The sequence below is a fragment of the Ostrinia nubilalis genome, chromosome 2 (assembly GCF_963855985.1).
Source record: "Ostrinia nubilalis chromosome 2, ilOstNubi1.1, whole genome shotgun sequence".
Lineage (NCBI taxonomy): Eukaryota > Metazoa > Arthropoda > Insecta > Lepidoptera > Crambidae > Ostrinia > Ostrinia nubilalis.
In genome coordinates this window covers 15,367,639-15,387,582 of record NC_087089.1, presented here as the reverse complement: position 1 = coordinate 15,387,582, position 19,944 = coordinate 15,367,639, and the positions used below count along the sequence as shown (strand labels likewise).

The window sequence follows — 19,944 nt, the reverse complement described above, 5'->3', positions numbered from 1 at the left end:
TCCAGGACGAATTGTTAGAGGGGTGGTTATGAGACAAGTGGCCAACTTTAACCATACAGAAGAAGAGTGTCTACATCCCACTGAAAAGCAAAGAAGTTGTCGTCATTTGTGGTAAATTACATCAAATATGGTGGGATTTCCCCCACCTATCATCGAGCGCGGTATAGAGTACTTTTTTTTAGTGTTCGCGATTCACGCACAGACTCCACCGAGTTTTGCGTGCGTATCTGTTCAATGTGTAACAACAAGCCAATAGCTGTCCACAGCTAACGCTTGCTCTAAGGAGTAGAATTTCCTGCTTTTTTCACCCAATCACTAATAACTTGAAACAGTCCACAGAAGTCACTGAGTGAGAGAGCTATAAATGTGCTAAGAAGAAGAAATAATATAAAGAATAATATAAACACTGCACTTACGGCGCGCAACTCGACGCCCTGCCGGATCTCGCTGAGTAGATTGCTCCTGCTGTCTTCCACCACCGGCGGCTTCGCGCTCACCTCCACCGGCTGCAACAAACACACATTGTGCATTAGAGCAGTAATAGTAAGAGCTCAAGAGTATAATTTACTTTGATGGAAAACAATCTTATACAGAAAGCTTATGCTTAACACTGGAGTCGGCATAGACCTACCAAATGACAACAAGAAAGGCACCATCAACCTTCAAGCTCTTGTTCCCACTGCGTATGCTCTCCATGAGCGTAGCCCTGGGGTCTATAGTCATAGCCGCGGGCGGGGGCGGCGGCGGCATTGACTATAGGATATCAACAAGAAGACGTCAGTCACTCACCTTCAAGCTCTTGTTTCCACTGCGTATACTCTCCATGAGCGCCGCTCTTGGATCCAAGGCTGCAGGCGCGGCCGCGGGCGCAGGCGGGGGCGGCGGGGCCCCGGGCGGCATAGCAGGGGGCGGCAGGGCAGCGTAGATTATAGGATATTAACAAGATGACGTCACTCACCTTTAAGCTCTTGTTTCCGCTGCGTATGCTCTCCATAAGCGCCGCCCTTGGATCCATAGCCGCGGGTGCAGGCGGCGGCGGCGGGGCCCCGACCGGCATGGCGGGCGGCGGCGGAGCCCCGGGCGGCGCGGGCGGGGGCGGCGGGGGCGGCGGGGCGCCGGGCGCGGGCGGCGGCGGCGGCGGCGCGGCGGGCGGCGCTGTCGACGGCGCTGCGGCGGTAAGACGTTATTGGGACGCGGCAGTTTGTTAGTTTGGTTAACGGCTACTTAGTGATAAAGTCGCGAATTTAGATAAAGCCCGGTCCGTGAGCACGTAGAATTTCGTCCAATGACCCCAAGCTACCCATGCTTATCGCTCGCGCGTAATTATATTGTTGTCGCGACTATGCGACGGGCGTCCGCAGTGAGTGTACTAGACCAGATTATAGTATAAAAGTTTGGTTAACGACTACTTTTGGTAAAGTAGATTTTAGATATTATAACCAGCACTACTTAGTGATTGTGTGAAAGAGAGATTGTAATTAAAACTAGATGCTGTATGACAGTTGATAGAATGGACATTTTAGATGCCACAGAGGCGACACTGGAACATTTTTGTCTAATTTAAAGAAATTGTTAGACCAATTTAAGTTTTTGTTTGACAAGTGGGAGGCTGGGAGCTCTAGGTAAAAGTGATCTAATTAAAGCTTCCAAAAACTTTGGGGCTTCTAAACGGTAGTCAGTATTTTTATGCGATATGTGGTTACAACACATTGCACAACTGTAGAATAGTCAGCAAAAAGCTGTAAGTAAAAAACTGTTTTTGTTGGCTGGGCATTGTTATCAAAATGTGTGATATGTCCAAGGATGATTTTTACGTCCAAAGACAGACGACCTCATAAAGGCGCTAAATGCAGACGGCTACTACCAGCCAATGTGGAAATTATTGGGGGACGCCTGTTTAGCAGTGGACGTCCTATGGCCTATGGCTTAGCGATGGGCGTTATTCGTTATAACCGGTTATTAAACGAGTGATTAGCCTGACCGGTGAACACTCGTTATCCAGAAACGTTTATACTAGCTATTTTAATAACGTCATACAACGTTAGAATCTCTTCGTTATTCAAAACGATCACCTCCACAACGCTCCGAAGCTAAGCTGAATTCACTCTTAAGCCAACAACATAAGGTAGATGTTTGGTTGACATAAAAAATAACGTGTTTCCCGCTTCGTTATGACAAATTTGAGGACAACGAGTATAGCGAGTAATGTATGGTGTCCAAATAATAAGGATCGCAACGAAACGAGTGCGTGTGCGAGTGAGAAAACCATAGGACGTTAACATAAGTGTGGATGAAATAGGTATAATGTTCGTCGTACGTTAGACATGGTTTGGTATTTAATCGAATTTGAGTCTTATTTTGAAGGTCATATTTTCCTGAAGGCCTTGCAACTAACCAAACACCTAACGTTATATTATTATCACGTTTGCTTTAGAGCGTTGTGGAAATAACTAGGTTAAAAAAAACTAGTTGTGGAAACGTTATTCGTGATACCGAAAACCGTTACGTTTTGTTATGTCAAAAACCCATAACGACACATCTTTACATGGCTGAAATGATGGTGATGAGCATCATTATCATCATTGAGTGAATAGACTCACGTTGCAGCGGGCGCGGCGGCGGCGCGGTGCGCGGCGGAGGCGGCGCGCTGGTGGGCGGCGGCGGCGGCACGCCTCGCGCCGGCGGCGGCGGCGGCGCGCGGGACGCTGGCGAACGAACAACATAAGTTGCAAATACTACAGACGCGTTCAGTACAATTGCAGAAATATTTTCATGAAGCATAGGGACTTCTTTACACCATATTAAATATTTTTAGTTTTTAACCCCTAATTGCTGTTGCTTTAGTCTCTAACGCATGATGTTTTCACCTATAATTAAGTTTGCATTTAACAAGTGTCATTTTTTATAGTTACTTTTGTGAAGCCTCAATGTAACCTTGTTGGTGTTCAAATAAATAAATAAATAAATGAAGTAAATATTATATTGCAGAATTATTTATTTATTTCATCCACGAAGACACGCTCCACCACTTTTTGGTTTAGAGAAGCGCGGAGTGCGAGGACTTTCGTATAAGTAATCTCTTCGTCAGTGACTGACACTGAACTTACAATATTCTGTGTTCGTGTAATCGTGTAAGGCTGCCCTTCAGGGCTGCTCTAGTTCGTTTTAATTTATTTATTTCCATGTCCAACGTCGCCAATTATTAAATAATATAGCATTCCGCTAATTCATCATTTTTTATAAGTAAACAATGTGTTTCTATGGAGACTTCTTCCATAGACATGACAGCATCCATAAATGCACACGCATAGTACAATAATGACGATCGGATCAAACTCCCCGCAATCCGCGCTTCCCTCAACCAAAGTGTGGTGGGGCGCGTCTTTATAGATGAAACGATCTATAATTGGGTATGGGAAAAAACAAGTTTGCAAAAAGACCTGTTAATCAAATGGGAAATATTGGGAAATGGCAATGCCAGATTTTGTATGGAAAGTAGCGTCTTTTTTTTTTCGCGCGGCCATCGACCAAACTTTGTTTTTTGTAATAGTGTAATAAACCAAACTTACAATGGCATGTATACCTCTAAACTCAGTCTGAACTGAGTTACGAGCATTAGAAGTTTGATGATTTTCATATTAGATTTGCTTTTCAACCGACTTCAAAAAAGGAGGAGGTTCTCAATTCGACCCGTATGTTTTTTTTTTTTTCTATGTTTGTTACGCGATAACTCCGCCAATTATGAACCGATTTGAACAAATCTTTTTTCGGCGTATAGGTGTCAAGGGTGATCCCATTTAAATTTAATAATAGAAAAAACAACCCCCAAGGGTGGAAAATTGGGGATGAACTTTTTTATACGCAAAATCTCCGCCGATTATAAATCAATTTGAACGATTATTTTTTTGTTGAATAGATAGGTATTATCAAAAGGGTGGTTTCATCCGAATTTGAAGAAAATATTTCACCCCCAAGGGTGGAAAATTGGGGATGAACTTTTTTATACGCAATATTTTTAATTTTTAGTTTTTTTTGTGTTCAAGCATTTGAAGTCGGTTTTATTTTTTTTAAAAGTTAATTATTGTGCGCAAGTTTTGTAAGAAATTGCAACAAAATATTGCGCTATTTTTTTATTGCACTGATTTTGCTCCATACTGATGTCTGGAGCCTTTAATGGATGGTATTGTTTGTTTACACATACAATCTCACTATTTTGTTGCAATTTCTTACAAAACTTTGCGCGCAAAAAGCAAATCTAGTATCAAAATCATCAAACTTCTAATGCTCTTAATTCAGTTCAGACTGAGTTTAGAGGTATACATGTCATACTAAGTTTGGTTTATTATACTGTTTTGTAATCAAAAAACAAAGTTTGGTCGATGGCCGCGCGAAAAAAAAAAAGACGCCAATTTCCGGCATTGTCTTTTGCTGGGATATTCCCTACAAAGCAATAGGACGTAGTGGGTAAGGATATACTTACGGGGTGCGGGCGGGTGCGGCGCGGGCGAGCGGGAAGGCACGGGCGGCGCGGGCGGCGCCGGCGTCGGTGGCGGCGGCGGCATCGGCGTCGCTGCACAATACGATATTCAACCTTATTACCACACGCAAAGACTTCAAAGTAAATAGCAGATTAACATAGTTACTGGGAGTTCCCTCCGGTGGTTCCTTGCGTGATTGTATCTTCTGATTCGAGAATGAGAAGATCCACAGGAGGAAACCTCCTTATATGACCCACAAAACCACAAACTTAAGTAGTAGTGGGCGGGGCACATAGCTAATTTTTTTTTATCCACAACGAGGAAGCTCTTGGCCTGTATCTCACCTGATGGTAAGTGACGATCAGGCCGAAGGTGGAAGCGAGCTTCACCCGGAATCCTCAACCACGGAGGAACTGGCTATCTTACCTCTAACGGAACACAACAATGCTGTTAACATTGTTGTTATGGCGACAGACTTAGGTAATATGGTGGTAGCTAGCCAGGCGGACTTAGAACAAGCCCTACCACCAACCAAACCGAACAGAAAAATCTGCCCCCACTGGGAATCGAACCCAGGACCTCTGCGTCTGAAGCAGGTGGTCTTACCACTAGACCACAGAGGCGGTTAAATTTAATAATAATTTAACTAATGGTCTTTGGAGCAGAAAAGTTCTCGAGTGACGACCACGACCGCAATGTGAGCAAGCCGTGACTTTCACAGAATGCATCTGGATGGGCGCAACGTAGAACCGGTAGCTGTGAAAACTGAAAATCCTTGAGGGATGTTTTTGTCCACTTGTGAAGGACGAGGAAAGTATCTAGAAGCGGACAGCGCAGGACTGGTAACTAGAAATTCTTGGGACAAGCCGCCGTGCGTGTTGATAAAGTTGTAGATGAACTGGCGCGTGGCGTGGTCCTGTAGCTGTGTCTCGGAAACACCCGGTTTGGAGAAGAACGAGCGCGTCTCCTGCTCAGCTGGGAGTTACTTAGCTCTTGCAATTCGTGTGCGAATCTGACTAGCTCTTGGCCGGTTAGTTAGTTATATTCAATTTTACTGGAGTTCTTCTCGGACTTTTCCTACATGATCGAATCAGAAAAGAGAAGCGGCATATGGTTGAAACGACGATTGCAACTTACCTCCCTCCCATGTTTTAGATAGGAATGGCGGAGTATGCGCAACACCATCGTGTTACAGTAGAACATTGTTAAAGTCCGGTCGCCGAGTACTGTCGCGACTGGGCGACGGGTGGCCGCAGTGAGTGTGCGAGCGCGACAGCAATATAATTACGCGCGAGCGATAAGGATGGGTAGAGTGGAGTCATTGGACGAAATTCTACGTGCTCGGCGACCGGACTATATACGCTGTCTATGAACAAGCAATATCATTTGATTAAAACAAACAAACCTTTGCTGGGCTTGTGGTTCTCATGTAGCTCCTCCTTGACGGCGTCGAGCCCGCCGTGCGTGTTGATGAAGTTGTAGATGAACTGGCGCGTGGCGTGGTCCTGTAGCTGTGTCTCGGAAACACCCGCCTTTGAGAAGAATGAGCGCATCTCTTCTTCTGGTAAGTTATCCACGTCGAAACCTGGGGAGATGACATAGATTGAGTACACTACAGGATTCAGAAGGGTAGTTGAACGGAAAGCATGATTGATTTAGAGTAGGCGCACACCGTTGATTTTTCGTCGGCCGATAGTTTAGTCGGGCAGTTGATCAGTATGGGCAATTGGGCATGTATGGGAGTGCGCACACTACGCCGATTCGATTTGGCCGATTCTTCATACAAATTAAAATCGGGCACAACTATCGGCCAACTAAAAATCAACGCTGTGCGCCTACTCTTAAGGTTCGGCCAAACCAACGCGATCACACGCGAAAAGCCGGCGAGCAGCGATGGCGACCAGACTTAAATGCATTGGTCGCCATCGCTGCAGGCCGGCTAATCGCGTATGATCGCGTTGGTTTGGCCGAACCTTTAGAAAAGACAGTGAGAGCTATCGTTTTTATAGTTAACAGGGGGCGTATTGTGAGTTCACGTCAAACACATTCGATGTCGATTGCGTAAAAAAGTGACATTAAATGTATGACGGACTGTACAGTGCAGCGCCCCTAGCGGAAACTTTCAAGAACTAAAATCTTAATATATTTTTTAACGCGCTCGCTAGTGTCGACGTTTAATATAAACTCACACTAAGCCCTCAGATGGCAACACTGATGAGTGACAGAAAGGACAATGTTCGTTCTCCATACATTGTTCGCCTAAGAACCAACAATTTTGACATATTACTACCCGAAAGCGAAATAATACGATTCTGTGTGTAAGAACAATGATTCCTGATGGACACTTGCCATAAAATTAATGATTAAGAATATTAAATCACAGCGATTTTATAATGTGTCGTTTATGACAACATGGCGTCTAATGTATTGTGTGAATGATGAACACCGATTCGCGAAAAATGTTTTGTATTGTCGTCACGCCGAGTCGCAGCCAAATAGTATAAAATAATAGAACAAGTTTTAGAAATACAACTCGGCATTCCACTTTTATAATATGCCCACATATTGCACGTAAATAAACAACATGAATCGTAGGTTGTTTCCACCCTTGTCATCTGACACATGAAATAAACTCCTATTGTATTATAGATATCGAAGCCGAATCGTATATAATAATAGAATGGGTTTTGGAGATCACTCGGGGTTCCACTTTTATAAAATACCTACATATTGCATAAAAATAACACGAATCATGAGTTTTCTTTTCACCATTTACATCTGACACGAGATAACAAACTCCTATCTCCATGACTACCGTCGTAGTCTATGCCAAAGACTACAATATTTTAAGCAAGAAGTTTCAAACCTTAGCGGCTACGGTAACCCCTGGGCCACATACATCGTGATAACATTCGGTCGACACTGGAACGAAGTCTTGCGATTATGCAAAAAAGCATCGTATTCTAGTGCGGCTATATCACGTTCAACCGGGGTTTTAATTCGACTAAAGTCCTGACTAAAGACTGGAAGAAAATACGCCGCATTGTATGAGCACTTCGTGTTCGTTAAAGCGGCTTCAGATCTAGAGCCCACATAGTTTTCTTTCCAATAATATCCGCAAGTAGCGCTGCATGATCTTTACAACAAAAACGGTAATAGTTATTAAGGTGCCAAAATTATATGATTACTTTGGCACGGTATTATACACGTTCGAAGATTTGTCATTTTCATTCATTTCATCATCATCATCATCATTTCAGCCACAGGACGTCCACTACTGAACATAGGCCTCCCCCAATGACTTCCACATCGCACGGTTGGTAGCGGCCTGCATCCAGCGCCTTCCCGCTACCTTTATCAGGTCGTCGGTCCACCTTGTGGTGGGTTGACATTGCAGAATATGACTTTTGATAGGTTCATCATAGAATTCGGCGGGGATATCCTCACGGAGGAAGTTCGTAAAAGGGCGGAACAAGATCTTATAATAATGCAAGGCCGAAGCTGTAACGCGCGTGCTCCTACGTGTAATCCGGCGAGTATGCAATAAATAGTAATGTCTGGTAAATAGTGGTAATACGTATCGTTCGTTCGTTCGTTTCAGCCGAAAAGACGTCCACTGCTGGACAAAGGCCTCCCCCAAGGATTTCCACGAAGACCGATCCTGCACCGCTCGCATACAGGCACCTCCCGCGACCTTCACCAGATCGTCGGTCCACCTAGTGGGAGGCCTGCCCACGAACTTTCCTGCCCCAGCGGCCATCAGCTCTACGAGCTATGTGCCCCGCCCCGTCTATGTCTATATGCGCTACGATTACAGGGTATCATTTTGCATAGTCGCAAGACTTCACTCCGCTGCTGTCAAATCAATGTCGCATAATGTTATCGCAATGTGTGTGGCCCTTGGCCAAATCACAGAAGCCTATGCGAAGAAAGAGCACTTGAATGACAATGAAAATCAGGGTTACCATTTTATAAGATCTCCTCACTATTGAGGGTAACAAAGTAACATTAATAATCTAGCCATTAATTACATTTATTACCTATACGAGAAAGTAAAGCAACATGCGGTTTTATTTTAATTTGTAAAATATTTGTAACAGTTTGTTCCAAGTTTAGTTTTACAACAGTATTGCTGTTTCAGCTGTCACTGTGAAGCTTTGGGAAAATAAATAAATACAAAAAATATTAACATAAATATTTATTTAAGTTTTTATGTTCATTATCATAATATGCCAATTTAAGTTACACTGTGTGACAGTCTTTGACACTAAACAAACTCTTCAGCTTAATAATACCTACCTACAGGGCGTTTTTATAGTTACTCTTGCTGATGAAACAAGAAGGGTTGATTCTACTACTGAAATACAACTACTTTTCTTACAGGACCAATATCAAATTCTCAAAAAAATTCACATCCTCGTGATGGTGATAATTTCTATGGAGAGGTTTTTTTTTATATTCGGTCTCTTGGGATAAGTTATTCCATTTGAGCAGTAGAATTAATCCTTTTTATTTGATCACATATAAAAATAACACAAGTGTGTGTGTTTAGGAAAACTTCTTCTTTGGTATGGTATCACTACGGAGTTATAATGTCGGCAACTCTGTATCACTGACTTGTAACTTTCAAACAGTATGAATAATAAGGGCACCACATTGGTTTTCTTTCTGAAAAAAGGCTTTCACTTTTAGTACTAACCCTTTAGCACTATTTCATTGAAATAAAAATACAATAAACGCACAGAAGACTGAAATTGAGTCAACTGACGTGACATTTATAATTTGTTGACATTATGACAGTTTGCAAAGACTAGGGATTGAAAAAGTTTTAATTGAAAAAGTAAAATGACAATTTATTAAAACGATTCACAAGGATATAATCGATTAAAAATATTTATAAAATGTTCTGATACTTGCCTGTAGCGATTATCCAATCCTGGTTTCTACTGAAAAACTACTTCGTGGCAAGATTTTAATAAAATAATAAAATCTTTATCTTCTCTTTCACAATCTATAAAAGTTCATTTGGTCTATTATTAATGTGCTATGAATGAGGGTTTTCGCGATTGAAAAATCCGCGAGATGGCAATACGTAGACGCGAGGTCCAAATGCTGCATGATTGGTGGATATCTGTCAATGTCATGTCAAAAATAACCAATCATGCAGCATTTGGACCTCACGTCTACGTATTGCCATCTGGCGGATTTTTCAATCGCGAAAACCCTCATTGGCATAGATTATGAGAGACTGGCAACTATACTAGGTTGATATATGTTTCTCACACTTCAACTGGCATTGGATTCAACATCGGATTCTGACACTTTTACAGTTATGATACCATGAATATAGTTCCAAAATACTGGACTGTCCTGTCGATGACATTGACAGTGGGGCGCCACCGTCTATACCGGATCGCTGGTTCAGATTTTTGCCATGTTGGAAACCATATAGTTGAACGATGGTAGCGCCCCCCTGTCATTGAGTTTGGTGGGACAGTTCAGCGTGGGTCATCTATATCAGTTTATGGTCCTAATTATTTTTATTTTATTTACGACCTTCGACCAGTTGGACACTTTTGATAGCTTCTTGTAATAGTGTCAATATCTTTTTAGCTTTTAACGCAAATCTAGTCTTCAAAGCAGTTTAATCGATTTATTTTATTTTCAAAATCGATATTTTATTGTCTATGATGGCCGCAGGAACATCACTATACATGGACTCCCAGCAATAAAGTACGGTAATGCCTCGTACAGATTTTATCGGCAAAAATTATGGAACTTGATAGGTTTTAGACCATGCCACGCACCAAAACGTCCGGAAGTTGTAATAGTATTATAGAATAAACGTTAAAAGACTTATTTATTTAATTTTTCAATGCTTAAGTGTCCATTAGAACGAAAGGGTGCTTAATGTATTTAAAAAAATAGAAAATAATTATGATGGGTTAATGTTTTTGGGCGGTTTTTTAGGCGGTTTCTGACAATGTCCTTTATTCTACCAGTGGTACCATCATGGTGAGTGCAAATGGGAAAGTCATATTACCGCTTCAGCGCTCATCATTTGGCACCGCTGTCTTAGCTAGAGTGACAGGACCTTACTCTACAGTGGCGCCAACTCGTGAAGACAAATCGTCGTACCCGACGAAAACTGCCCTAATTGCAAAACAGCAACTTTTCAGGAGAGACATTTTTGTGTTTATTTTAAAAAGTAATCACGGTAATGATAATTTTTCGATATGATAGTGTGTATGGACCTCTTATTGACTTGTTAGAACTAAAGTATTGTAATAATTATTTTTATTTTAACTATGGCGAATTATTTTGTATAAAAAATAAGTCGAAAAAATTCGTAGAATTCAAAAAATATTGATGCCATTCGATTCTTTGAAGTACTATTATACCCTAGAGTTCCACGAAATCATAAAGAGCAATTTGTATACAAATAGAGTAAAAAACTAATTTTATTACAACTAACGCCATTGTGGCTCTTTGTTTTCCATACATACCAAAAATCGAGTGCCAATTATTTCTTTCCACGGGAGATTTTGTAGGTATGAGATTGTGGCTTTTGCATAAAGTGGAATATCTAAATAAGTATTGAACTTATTTAGATATTCCACTTTAATTTTTTAATACAATTTTTTAACAGATTTTAATACAATTGTTTTACTGAAAGGTGTATTAAGGAATGTAGTATTTAATAATGAAATAAAAGAAAAAAGCCCTAATGATCATTGGGGCAGTCTTCGTCGGGTACGACGAAATACGATAGCCCCCATTATGGATGTTTGGTACTTTTTCAAAGGCAAATCATATCGGTGTGATGTACGGCTTCATTGGTGTATTACCTTTATTAGCGTCCCAGCCGACGTGCGATATATGCTTGAAGTCTTTCGGCATGCCGATGTCCGCTTTGGTCAGTTTCCTCGTCGGCTTCTTTTTTCCGGAGGCCTTCATAGAGTAATCGCCTCCTGGAACGAACGCATCGTTTAGTTACAGATCATGTAATATTTTGTAGTAGGTTGGACCTTGTCTGCGAGTGATTACCTACTCGTGGCGGCGTGTGTAGTTAATGATGCTAATACATAGTGGATTATATAGAAAAAAAGTTTGTTTATTTATAACATTGGGTCTCATACCTGCCTCAGCTTACTATCATGCTGTATTTTTTTTTAATAAAGATTATTAGCAATTTGTATTGCACAAATTACTAACAGTCCCGTTAGCCCCTCGTGTTAAGCTAAATAAGCTTGTGTTACGAGTGGGCTCATCACAATAGTCGAGCGGCGGTGGTATTCGAACCCACGATCCTCGGATCTCGAGTCGGCCAGTCCGACCACTTCACCGTTGGGCTATCGTGGCTATAAGTTTAAGCGTTGTGCGGTAGTAATTTATAGAGAAATAACTCAAAGCTGTACTGAGCACATCCTATCTAGCAGTAAGTACATAGAAGGGTTAGCCGCGGAAGAATGTCCAATTTTAGGACAATAACTCGCTTCGGCTTCGTGTCAATGGCCCCGGAGGATACCGTCGGGTTTTAGTGGGTAGGCCCCGCCTTTCTGGCTGGGAGAGTCCCACATAACCCACTGATCGCCCCGATCGGCCAGTGGCATTTCTCGACAAAAAAAGGCAGTACATAGAAGAGTTTGTTGTTTACCTCCCAAGTAGGCTTTGGGCAGTGGCGCGGGCGCGGGCGACGGCGTGTGCGCGGCGCCCTGTTGACAGTGTTGATAGTCGAACCGCTACTGGCGCGAGACTGTTCGACGACCACTTAGCGACTACATTGCCTGTCTAGTAGTGACATCTGGAAGTCTGTGCATAGTACTGTTGTCACTCACCTCCTAGATTTGCTTTGGGCATCGGCGCGGGCGCGGGCACGGGCGGCGGCGTGTGCGCGACGCCATTGTGCCGCGGCGCGCTGTTGACAGTGTTGTTAGTCGAACCGCTACTGGCGCGAGACTGTTCGACGACCACTTAGCGACTACATTGCCTGTCTAGTAATGATATCTGAAAGTGTTTCTATACAACAGGTTGTCACTCACCTCCTAGATTGGCCTTGGGCAGGGGCGCGGGCGCGGGCGGCGGCGTGTGCGCGACGCCATTGTGCCGCGGCGCGTTGTTGACGGCGGTGTTCGACAAAAGGTTACCAAGCACGATGTCTGCCTAGTAATGACATCTGGAAGTGTTTGTATACAACAGGTTGTCACTCACCTCCTAGATTTGCTTTGGGCATGGGCGCGGGAGCAGGCACGGGCACGGGCGGCGGCGTGTGCGCGACGCCATTGTGCCGCGGCGCGCTGTTGACAGCAGTGTTCGACGACCACTTAGCGACCATGTTACCTGTCTAGTAGTGATATCTGGAAGTGTTTCTATACAACATGTTGTCACTCACCTCCCAGGTTGGCTTTGGGCATCGGCGCGGGCGCGGGCGCGGGCACGGGCGGCGGCGTGTGCGCGACGCCATTGTGCCGCGGCGCGCTGTTGACGGTGGTGTTCGACGACCACTTAGCGACCATGCTAGTAGTGATATCTGGAAGTCTTTCTATACAACATGTTGTCACTCGCCTCCTAGATTTGCTTTGGGCATCGGCGCGGGCGCGGGCGCGGGCACAGGCGGCGGGGTGTGCGCGACGCCATTGTGCCGCGGCGCGCTGTTGACGGTGGTGTTGGACGAACTGCTGTTGGCGCGCGCTGCCAGCATCGACCGCTGGCGACGCTCTGCGGACAGACGCATAGTTTTAGTATTATTATTGTAACGGCGTACTTGCACCTTCGATGAACAATACCTAGGTATCGGGTCATCGCAAACAGTACGTCTCGGGAAATAAGCAGCGCACTTGACAACTTTTATTGTAATTAATCTCTTTAATTTTAGTTGGTATTGTTGATCGAAGACTTGTGCCAAATAAATATTTTTTCTATCTTTATATCTTTCATTGGTAAATAGATAAAAGGACTGACTGATCTATGAACACACAGCTCAAACCACTTAACGGATTGCGCATTGCATTCGTTATCAGGATTTTACAAAATTTATCCACTAAGCCCTAAGGGGAAGAAACTGGAGTTCGAAGGTTAAAGCGAGCTATGTCTATGTGTAGAACTGCACTACTGGACATAGGTCTCCCCACTTTACCGTCTTATCTTGTCACGTCCATCGTCTGTTTAATCTAATGCCATGGCTATACGATTATTTATAGCTGCTCGATAGATTGACGAGCTCTGGCTAGACAAAAAAAGCAGTACTGTGGTTAGTGGTGTTGCAGTGGACTATCATAGGCCGAAATCACCCTATTAGATACAGATTGTGTTAAATAATGCCATTTTGTACATGAACTATGACGTAGTAGTAGGGTGGTATAGGAAAACTAACTGTCGTACAAATAAACTTATTAAAATATAACACGACACAATATACGCCTAGAAAGCAAGTTATGAAAAAACTATGTATAAGTTTATTGGCATTTTTGCATTCATAAAAATGTGTCTAGAACTTATTAATATTGTTACTTGTTATTCAACATTAACGCAATTCAACAAAAAGTGTAATTTGTAACAAAAAGTGCGTTTTTATCGTAACTTTCGTGCGTTCGGTACGTAATGTCCAAGTCTTTACAAAATTAAAAAAACTCAAATAAATTGCGATTGAACTAAAATGTAAGGATGAAACTTTGGTTCTGAAATCTAATTTACTCAACGATGCATATTTCAATAGAGCATATTATTTGACGTAATGAATTACATAATGCAATTAAATCTTTTTCTAAGGTTTCGTAATTTGTGGAACAAAAGAAATAAGAATGTAGCTGTTATATTTCATTAAATCTACATCTATCTATATAAACAAAAATGAATTGCTGTTCGTTAGTCTGATTAAAACTCGAGAACGGCTGGGCCGATTGAGCTGATTTTGGTTTTAAAATGTTTGTCGTAGTCCAGGGTAGGTCTAAACGGTGTGCAAATAAGGAAAAATTGCGATGGCTTATTTATTGCCTTTAAGGCGGAACAGAGTTCGCCAGGTCAGCTAGTAGTAAATAATTCAGCGATCGTGTCCGACCTCATAGGTTATTGTTTCGTTTCGCCACGGCTGATATTAGTTATTGACCTACAAAAGTCGGTCGAACTTCATAAGGCTAATTGAACCGTTGACTTAGATTGATATCGATTTTCCTATTAGTGCCAGAAATATTTCATCTGAACCAGAAACTTTTATTTATTTATTTATTTGGAAACTCAACAGCTTTGTCGACAATTCAACTGAGATAATAATATTGTTAAACAACATAAAATGAAAACAAATGTTTTTGTATTTCGACAAAAATATCAGCCAGCTATAAGGCATTGTTATTGCAGTGATTAATGATCGTTTTTCACTTGATTTTAAGTTTTTAATGCCTCTCTGATGAAAGGAAGTCGTGAGGGGATCGGAACAATGCTATTAAAGTGAAAGTCCAAAAATCTGTTAGGAATTTACTATTATATCCGATTACATGACAAGAAAAATAATATTTAAGGCTTAGTTGCACCACTTTATATTAACCGTGACTATAACCATAACCGGTGTTTTTGTATGGAGTTTGACAGACTTCTGATGTTTATTAAAATTAAAGTAAGATGGTGGTGCAACCCAGCCTAAGAGTGCAGCGTTACTCTGGGCACGGTATAAAAGTATAAAACATCCGTTTGAGAGAGGTTTCATTTGGTTTTATCAGATTTTTTCTTGTCTTCGTTTGTGATAGCGCTCGACCTCGGTCGATTGATAGCAGTAACAAAAACACATGTTTTCTGTCTAATCGCTCTGCGATAGTCATAATAAAATATCGCCGCATTCATTTGTCACCGCGTTTAGTCTGTCTTCTACGGGAGTTACGAGGTTCATTTCCAGACAGGGTCAGAACAATGCGCGTGTGTAACAAAAACCGGACTTTAATCCCAAATCAAGGAAAGGCTTAGCAACTTGTTCGGGTGCTAATTAATCTGTCTACCTGTGGGCGCCGGTAGACGCAATGTCAAGGACATCACGCGTTAGCAACCTTGCCGAACTAGTTGGCCGTCGGGAATTTCATGGTGCGCCGAATCGATCATTTGTATTTATAGTTATTTGAAGTGAAAGAATAATTTAGTTTTGAGGCGTATCTAGGTGGTAATTAAAATTTTATAATTATTTCCAAAAAGCGGTTAAATTGCTCTAAGAACGGCTTCTATTGGCACATAGATGATGCTTATTTAAACTACAAAAAGTAAGTAATTATGTGCAGAAAACTACACAAGTAGGAACAGCGCAATAGAGAAGATCTTATCGCTTGCAAGCGAGCTCTTCATGATATAGATTGGCAGAAAACAGTTCTTTGAAATGAAAGGAGTAGGCGGATATAATAGTTATCTAGTACATTAGTTCTACTGCGATGAGTCGCGGCTCGCCCGCACAGAACCCAGAACTTTTGCAACTTTATGTGCAGTAAAACCTAAATAGTTCATAATAATTAGAGAGCGGAAATATCTGACACTAACTCGAGGAATACGGATATAGTTAGGGTATCTCCGTTACAGCGTCCGCTAGCTTTATTTTAGTAAGTATTATAGTATTGATACCGGAAAAGGAGGCAGGAATGTACTCGTTTGGATTATTTGAAACAAAAAAATATGGGATACAAGCCGTGAAGAAGAATATTTACCATAAGTCATTGTCAATGATCTCTACATATTATAAGGTTTATACAAAACAGCGCACAATATTTGATACAATCTTAATCATAGATTCTGCCCTGCTGTGGTTAGTCTATATGTTGAACAAGTTGAAATCCAACTAATCCAAAGTCAATTTATGCTCAAGAATGAATCGAATTCGTAACACCTTTCTGTATTACGAACATGTCTCTTTTGTATGTTCAACATGAATCTACCCAACTATTCCGGAAGAATAACGATGATTAAATCAGTTGCGGCTCTGATGAAAGTACTAGATAGTGATCCAACAACTTCACAACATTGTACAAGTTTAAATTTAGCTCGGCAGTTCCATTCCCACAAAGAAAGTTATTTGGCGCTGGCGTAGGCGTAATCTCTGAACGTCCTTTGTTGTGCCAGATGAATACATGAAAGGGACTGCGAATAGGGAAACAGTTTTTTTGAGGAAAAACAGGTCGTATTTCGTGGTGCATTGGGTTAAACCTATAATATTTAAAAACCTATAATTTTGCCTACAAATTGTCCAGAAAATTTTAAATTGTGGTTGATACAAAAGAATTACGGGGAAACATCACTAGACGAATTTATAGCATTATTAGTCATCACATAATTATCATCATGTCATTTACAATTATAAATCTACGACTTGACCTTTATGATGATAAGGAGGTCTATGACATGACCTCTATTATGAGTAAGTAGTGGATAAACAAATAAGATGAAGAAACATTAAGGTTTTAGTTTAATAGAGAATCTCATAAACCTCCACAAAATGACATATTATTTCCTCAATTTATTTTCAAACATGTACTAAAAGTTTGATTTCCTGTGACTGCTAACAAGTGGAATAAAGGAGAAGATAGAAAAAATAGACCAGTCAGATGGGCTCTCAGACCAATCTCTAGAACTTCCAGCAACCTCTACCTATCACCGGTCATAATATTATAAACATTACAATTCATTATCCGAATAGATGTAACCGTGACGTCACTCGGCGCATACGCTGAGCGATGATTAGCGTTTGTTTGTGCGCGCGCGCACTGTTAGTAAACAAACCCGCGGGCGAGAAATGTTTCGGTTCCATTCAAAATGCCTGCGGTGTATCTCGATATCTGCAGGTTAGATAAAGTTCCGGAGGTGATGAGTCACGGCCGAAAATATTGAAATTAGCTGGGCTCTCAATTACATCGACCTCGATCGAGGTGCGTGGGTGTGGGTCTGGCTTGGAGGTCAATCTTTAAAACACTTTATTCAATTATTCATTCATTAGTCGCTATCAAAATCTATATTTTGTCACCAGTCGCATTAACTCATGTCTAGGTCAAGTCACATATCATGATATCATATTGCATATGCAAGTGAAACCGTGATAAGAACATGGACCCAGAAAGTCGAACGACTTTGAATGACACCTTTTACTGCCTTTTTTGGTTTCATGGAAGGATCTTTGGAGAAATGACATTCGAGGAAAGGAAATGCGCTGAGAGACAGAATTGATAGAGTGATAAGTGACGCTAAAATTCGGGATTTGACAACGCAAAATTTCACTTAGTAGCGACTGCGAATCCCTTTTTGGGAAGGACAATGCAGAATGAGCATATATTAACGTAAGACACAGTAAGTCAATCCGAAACGGCAGTGGCGCTCATAGCCGCAAATGTAATGGTCCTCGAGTGTCGCCACCAGCTATTCTTCTACTGAATTGCGTCACACCACACCGGCAAATTGGCCAGGTTACCATATCTGTCACATAATAACGCCCGGCGTTAAATGTGTTACGAAACACAATCTTTCGATGTTGTAGGGTAATGAGGTAAAATATTACTGAAAGCTATCAAGCCAACCGAAAAATTCTTCCTACACTTAACTTCCTCAAAACAAAACAAATATAATGTTAATTACATTGTTTTTACTTGTAGATTGTAATACAATTATGTATAAAATAAAAAGCATTTTTAATCGAAACTAAAGAATCAGAATAGGTGTAAAATAGGTATGTTTATCGAATGCACTCTCTCTTTCCTTTTGTAGAGGTAATTGAGTGGCAAATATCACACACCCATTTAAACTTTCAATATAATTTTAATAGGGTGGCATAAAGTTACATGACTGAGAGTAAAATACATAAAATGTATGTTTAGGATCTTGTAGTATCAGTAAACTTTATTGCTGTGTGTACATTATGTACATATGTAATACTCTCTATGTATGAGGATAAACCTTTAATGGAATATGACAATACTTGTCATTATTGCATCTGCATTGTGAAATTTGTGAGGCAGATCATGTTTATCCACAAGGCAGAGTCAACCATTGTGTAAGAGAGCATGTAAAGGTAAGGCCTTTTCTTTAAAAGGAACAGTTGTATAGAAAAATGTTGACATACAAAAAAGTAGCAACCCGAGAAAGCGTCACCGAAATTAGGACGATGTCACAGCACTCGACCTAATAGAACCTGTGTTCTAAAATGAATTTTGAATGTAGAGTAATTATTTAGAGATTTGTACATACCTTCTCTTCTCTGTTTTCGGAGCTCGATCTTTTCGATAAGTATATTTCTGAGGACTCTGGCTTCATCTTCGTTTGCGAAATTGAAAGCCGTCATGTATTCCTGCGAATAAAATGAACGAATTAGGTTTTTGCAAAACAGGTTGGCCACTTTCATTTTAATGTTGATGATTAAATTAAGTTGAAGGGCGTTTGAGCGGCACTTTGGGGCAAAGAAGGCGCCTCAAAGAATGATTCAGTCATTCAGGTATCATGCTATGAGATACATAACCGGTAGTAAATAGTGGTCTGGTGTGATAATTATGTAAGTTTAAAATGTCCAAACTTCTTACCTCAGCTTCGAAAGTATGCAAGTAAGGCCGCGGGCTTTTATATTCTATCTGCATGTACACCTCATGTTCCCAAATCATGGTCTTCCGGTACAGGCAGTAGATTCGAAAGAAGTAGGAGCGCTTCGCGTTGTCCTTGACTAGACACAGCACCCCAGTGTCTTTTTTCTTCCATTCTGAATGTGCTGGGCCTTCTGTTGTGAAAAGTTGCACCACAGCTGTTGCTAAGCTCTGGAATAAGAAAGGATTTGCTAGATTACTGGGTGTCAGGAATAAAAAAAGGATCTTTTGGTCCCACTTGGCTCTATTGGATGGCTTAAACATGGAGTGCAGGTGCGGTTTTGTTCCCCAGTCGATGAAGCACCTGATGTCATGCCCTGAGTGCCCAAGCAACTGCACTCAGGAGGATTTGATGAGTGCTACTGACAACGCCACTCTTGTGGCGGAGTTTTGGGCTGACACTGTGTAGGTTTGTTGTCGACAAGAAAAGAAGAAGACTTGGCTCTAGCCTTCCAACCCGGTCGTGTTTACTTCGTACCTGGCAGCCGTGACGTCACATGGACGCTCTGATACGTACGGCACGAACGCGGAGAGGTCTACGGGTAAGTGGGAGGGAGGGTTGTATTCCAGCGAGGTGCGAGAGGCAGATAGCTCGATCGGGTTGCAGGTTTTTGAAACAAGCTGTTCCCAAAACTTTGGCGTTACGCTTTTTGAATGCGCGCGCGCATTCGCTATAATTGGATATCAATCTTCTATTACATTACGTCCAAATGTCATCTTTAATGTATTGGATTCAACATTGGTATAATGGCATTAGTGCAGGTTACAGTGCATGACCGCGGTATAGGCAACAAGCGGCCGGTGGGCGACGCTACCAGCTGAGTTCACCGCGCGGCACGTTTCATAGATTCAAAGTCAAGACAGTCACGCCGATAAAGTAC

General features: G+C 41.7%; 1 protein-coding gene and 1 non-coding gene across 2 annotated transcripts in view; both read right to left on the bottom strand.

Annotated features, from left to right (window-relative positions):
- The window catches only part of LOC135078986 (actin nucleation-promoting factor WASL-like), a 28,822-nt gene that overhangs the window by 6,549 nt on the left and 2,329 nt on the right, over positions 1-19,944 (bottom strand). The window contains exons 2-12 of the mRNA XM_063973599.1: positions 19,007-19,234; positions 18,678-18,777; positions 13,044-13,196; positions 12,871-12,956; positions 12,690-12,822; positions 11,327-11,449; positions 5,884-6,063; positions 4,481-4,570; positions 2,601-2,705; positions 959-1,167; positions 417-506 (exon numbers count right to left, since the gene is read on the bottom strand). Coding sequence (XP_063829669.1) covers positions 417-506; positions 959-1,167; positions 2,601-2,705; positions 4,481-4,570; positions 5,884-6,063; positions 11,327-11,449; positions 12,690-12,822; positions 12,871-12,956; positions 13,044-13,196; positions 18,678-18,777; positions 19,007-19,234 — 1,497 coding nt within the window. The remainder of the gene's footprint in view (positions 1-416; positions 507-958; positions 1,168-2,600; positions 2,706-4,480; positions 4,571-5,883; positions 6,064-11,326; positions 11,450-12,689; positions 12,823-12,870; positions 12,957-13,043; positions 13,197-18,677; positions 18,778-19,006; positions 19,235-19,944) is intronic.
- On the bottom strand, positions 5,030-5,101 carry Trnal-cag (transfer RNA leucine (anticodon CAG)). The gene has a single exon. It is a non-coding gene; the product is annotated as a tRNA-Leu (tRNA).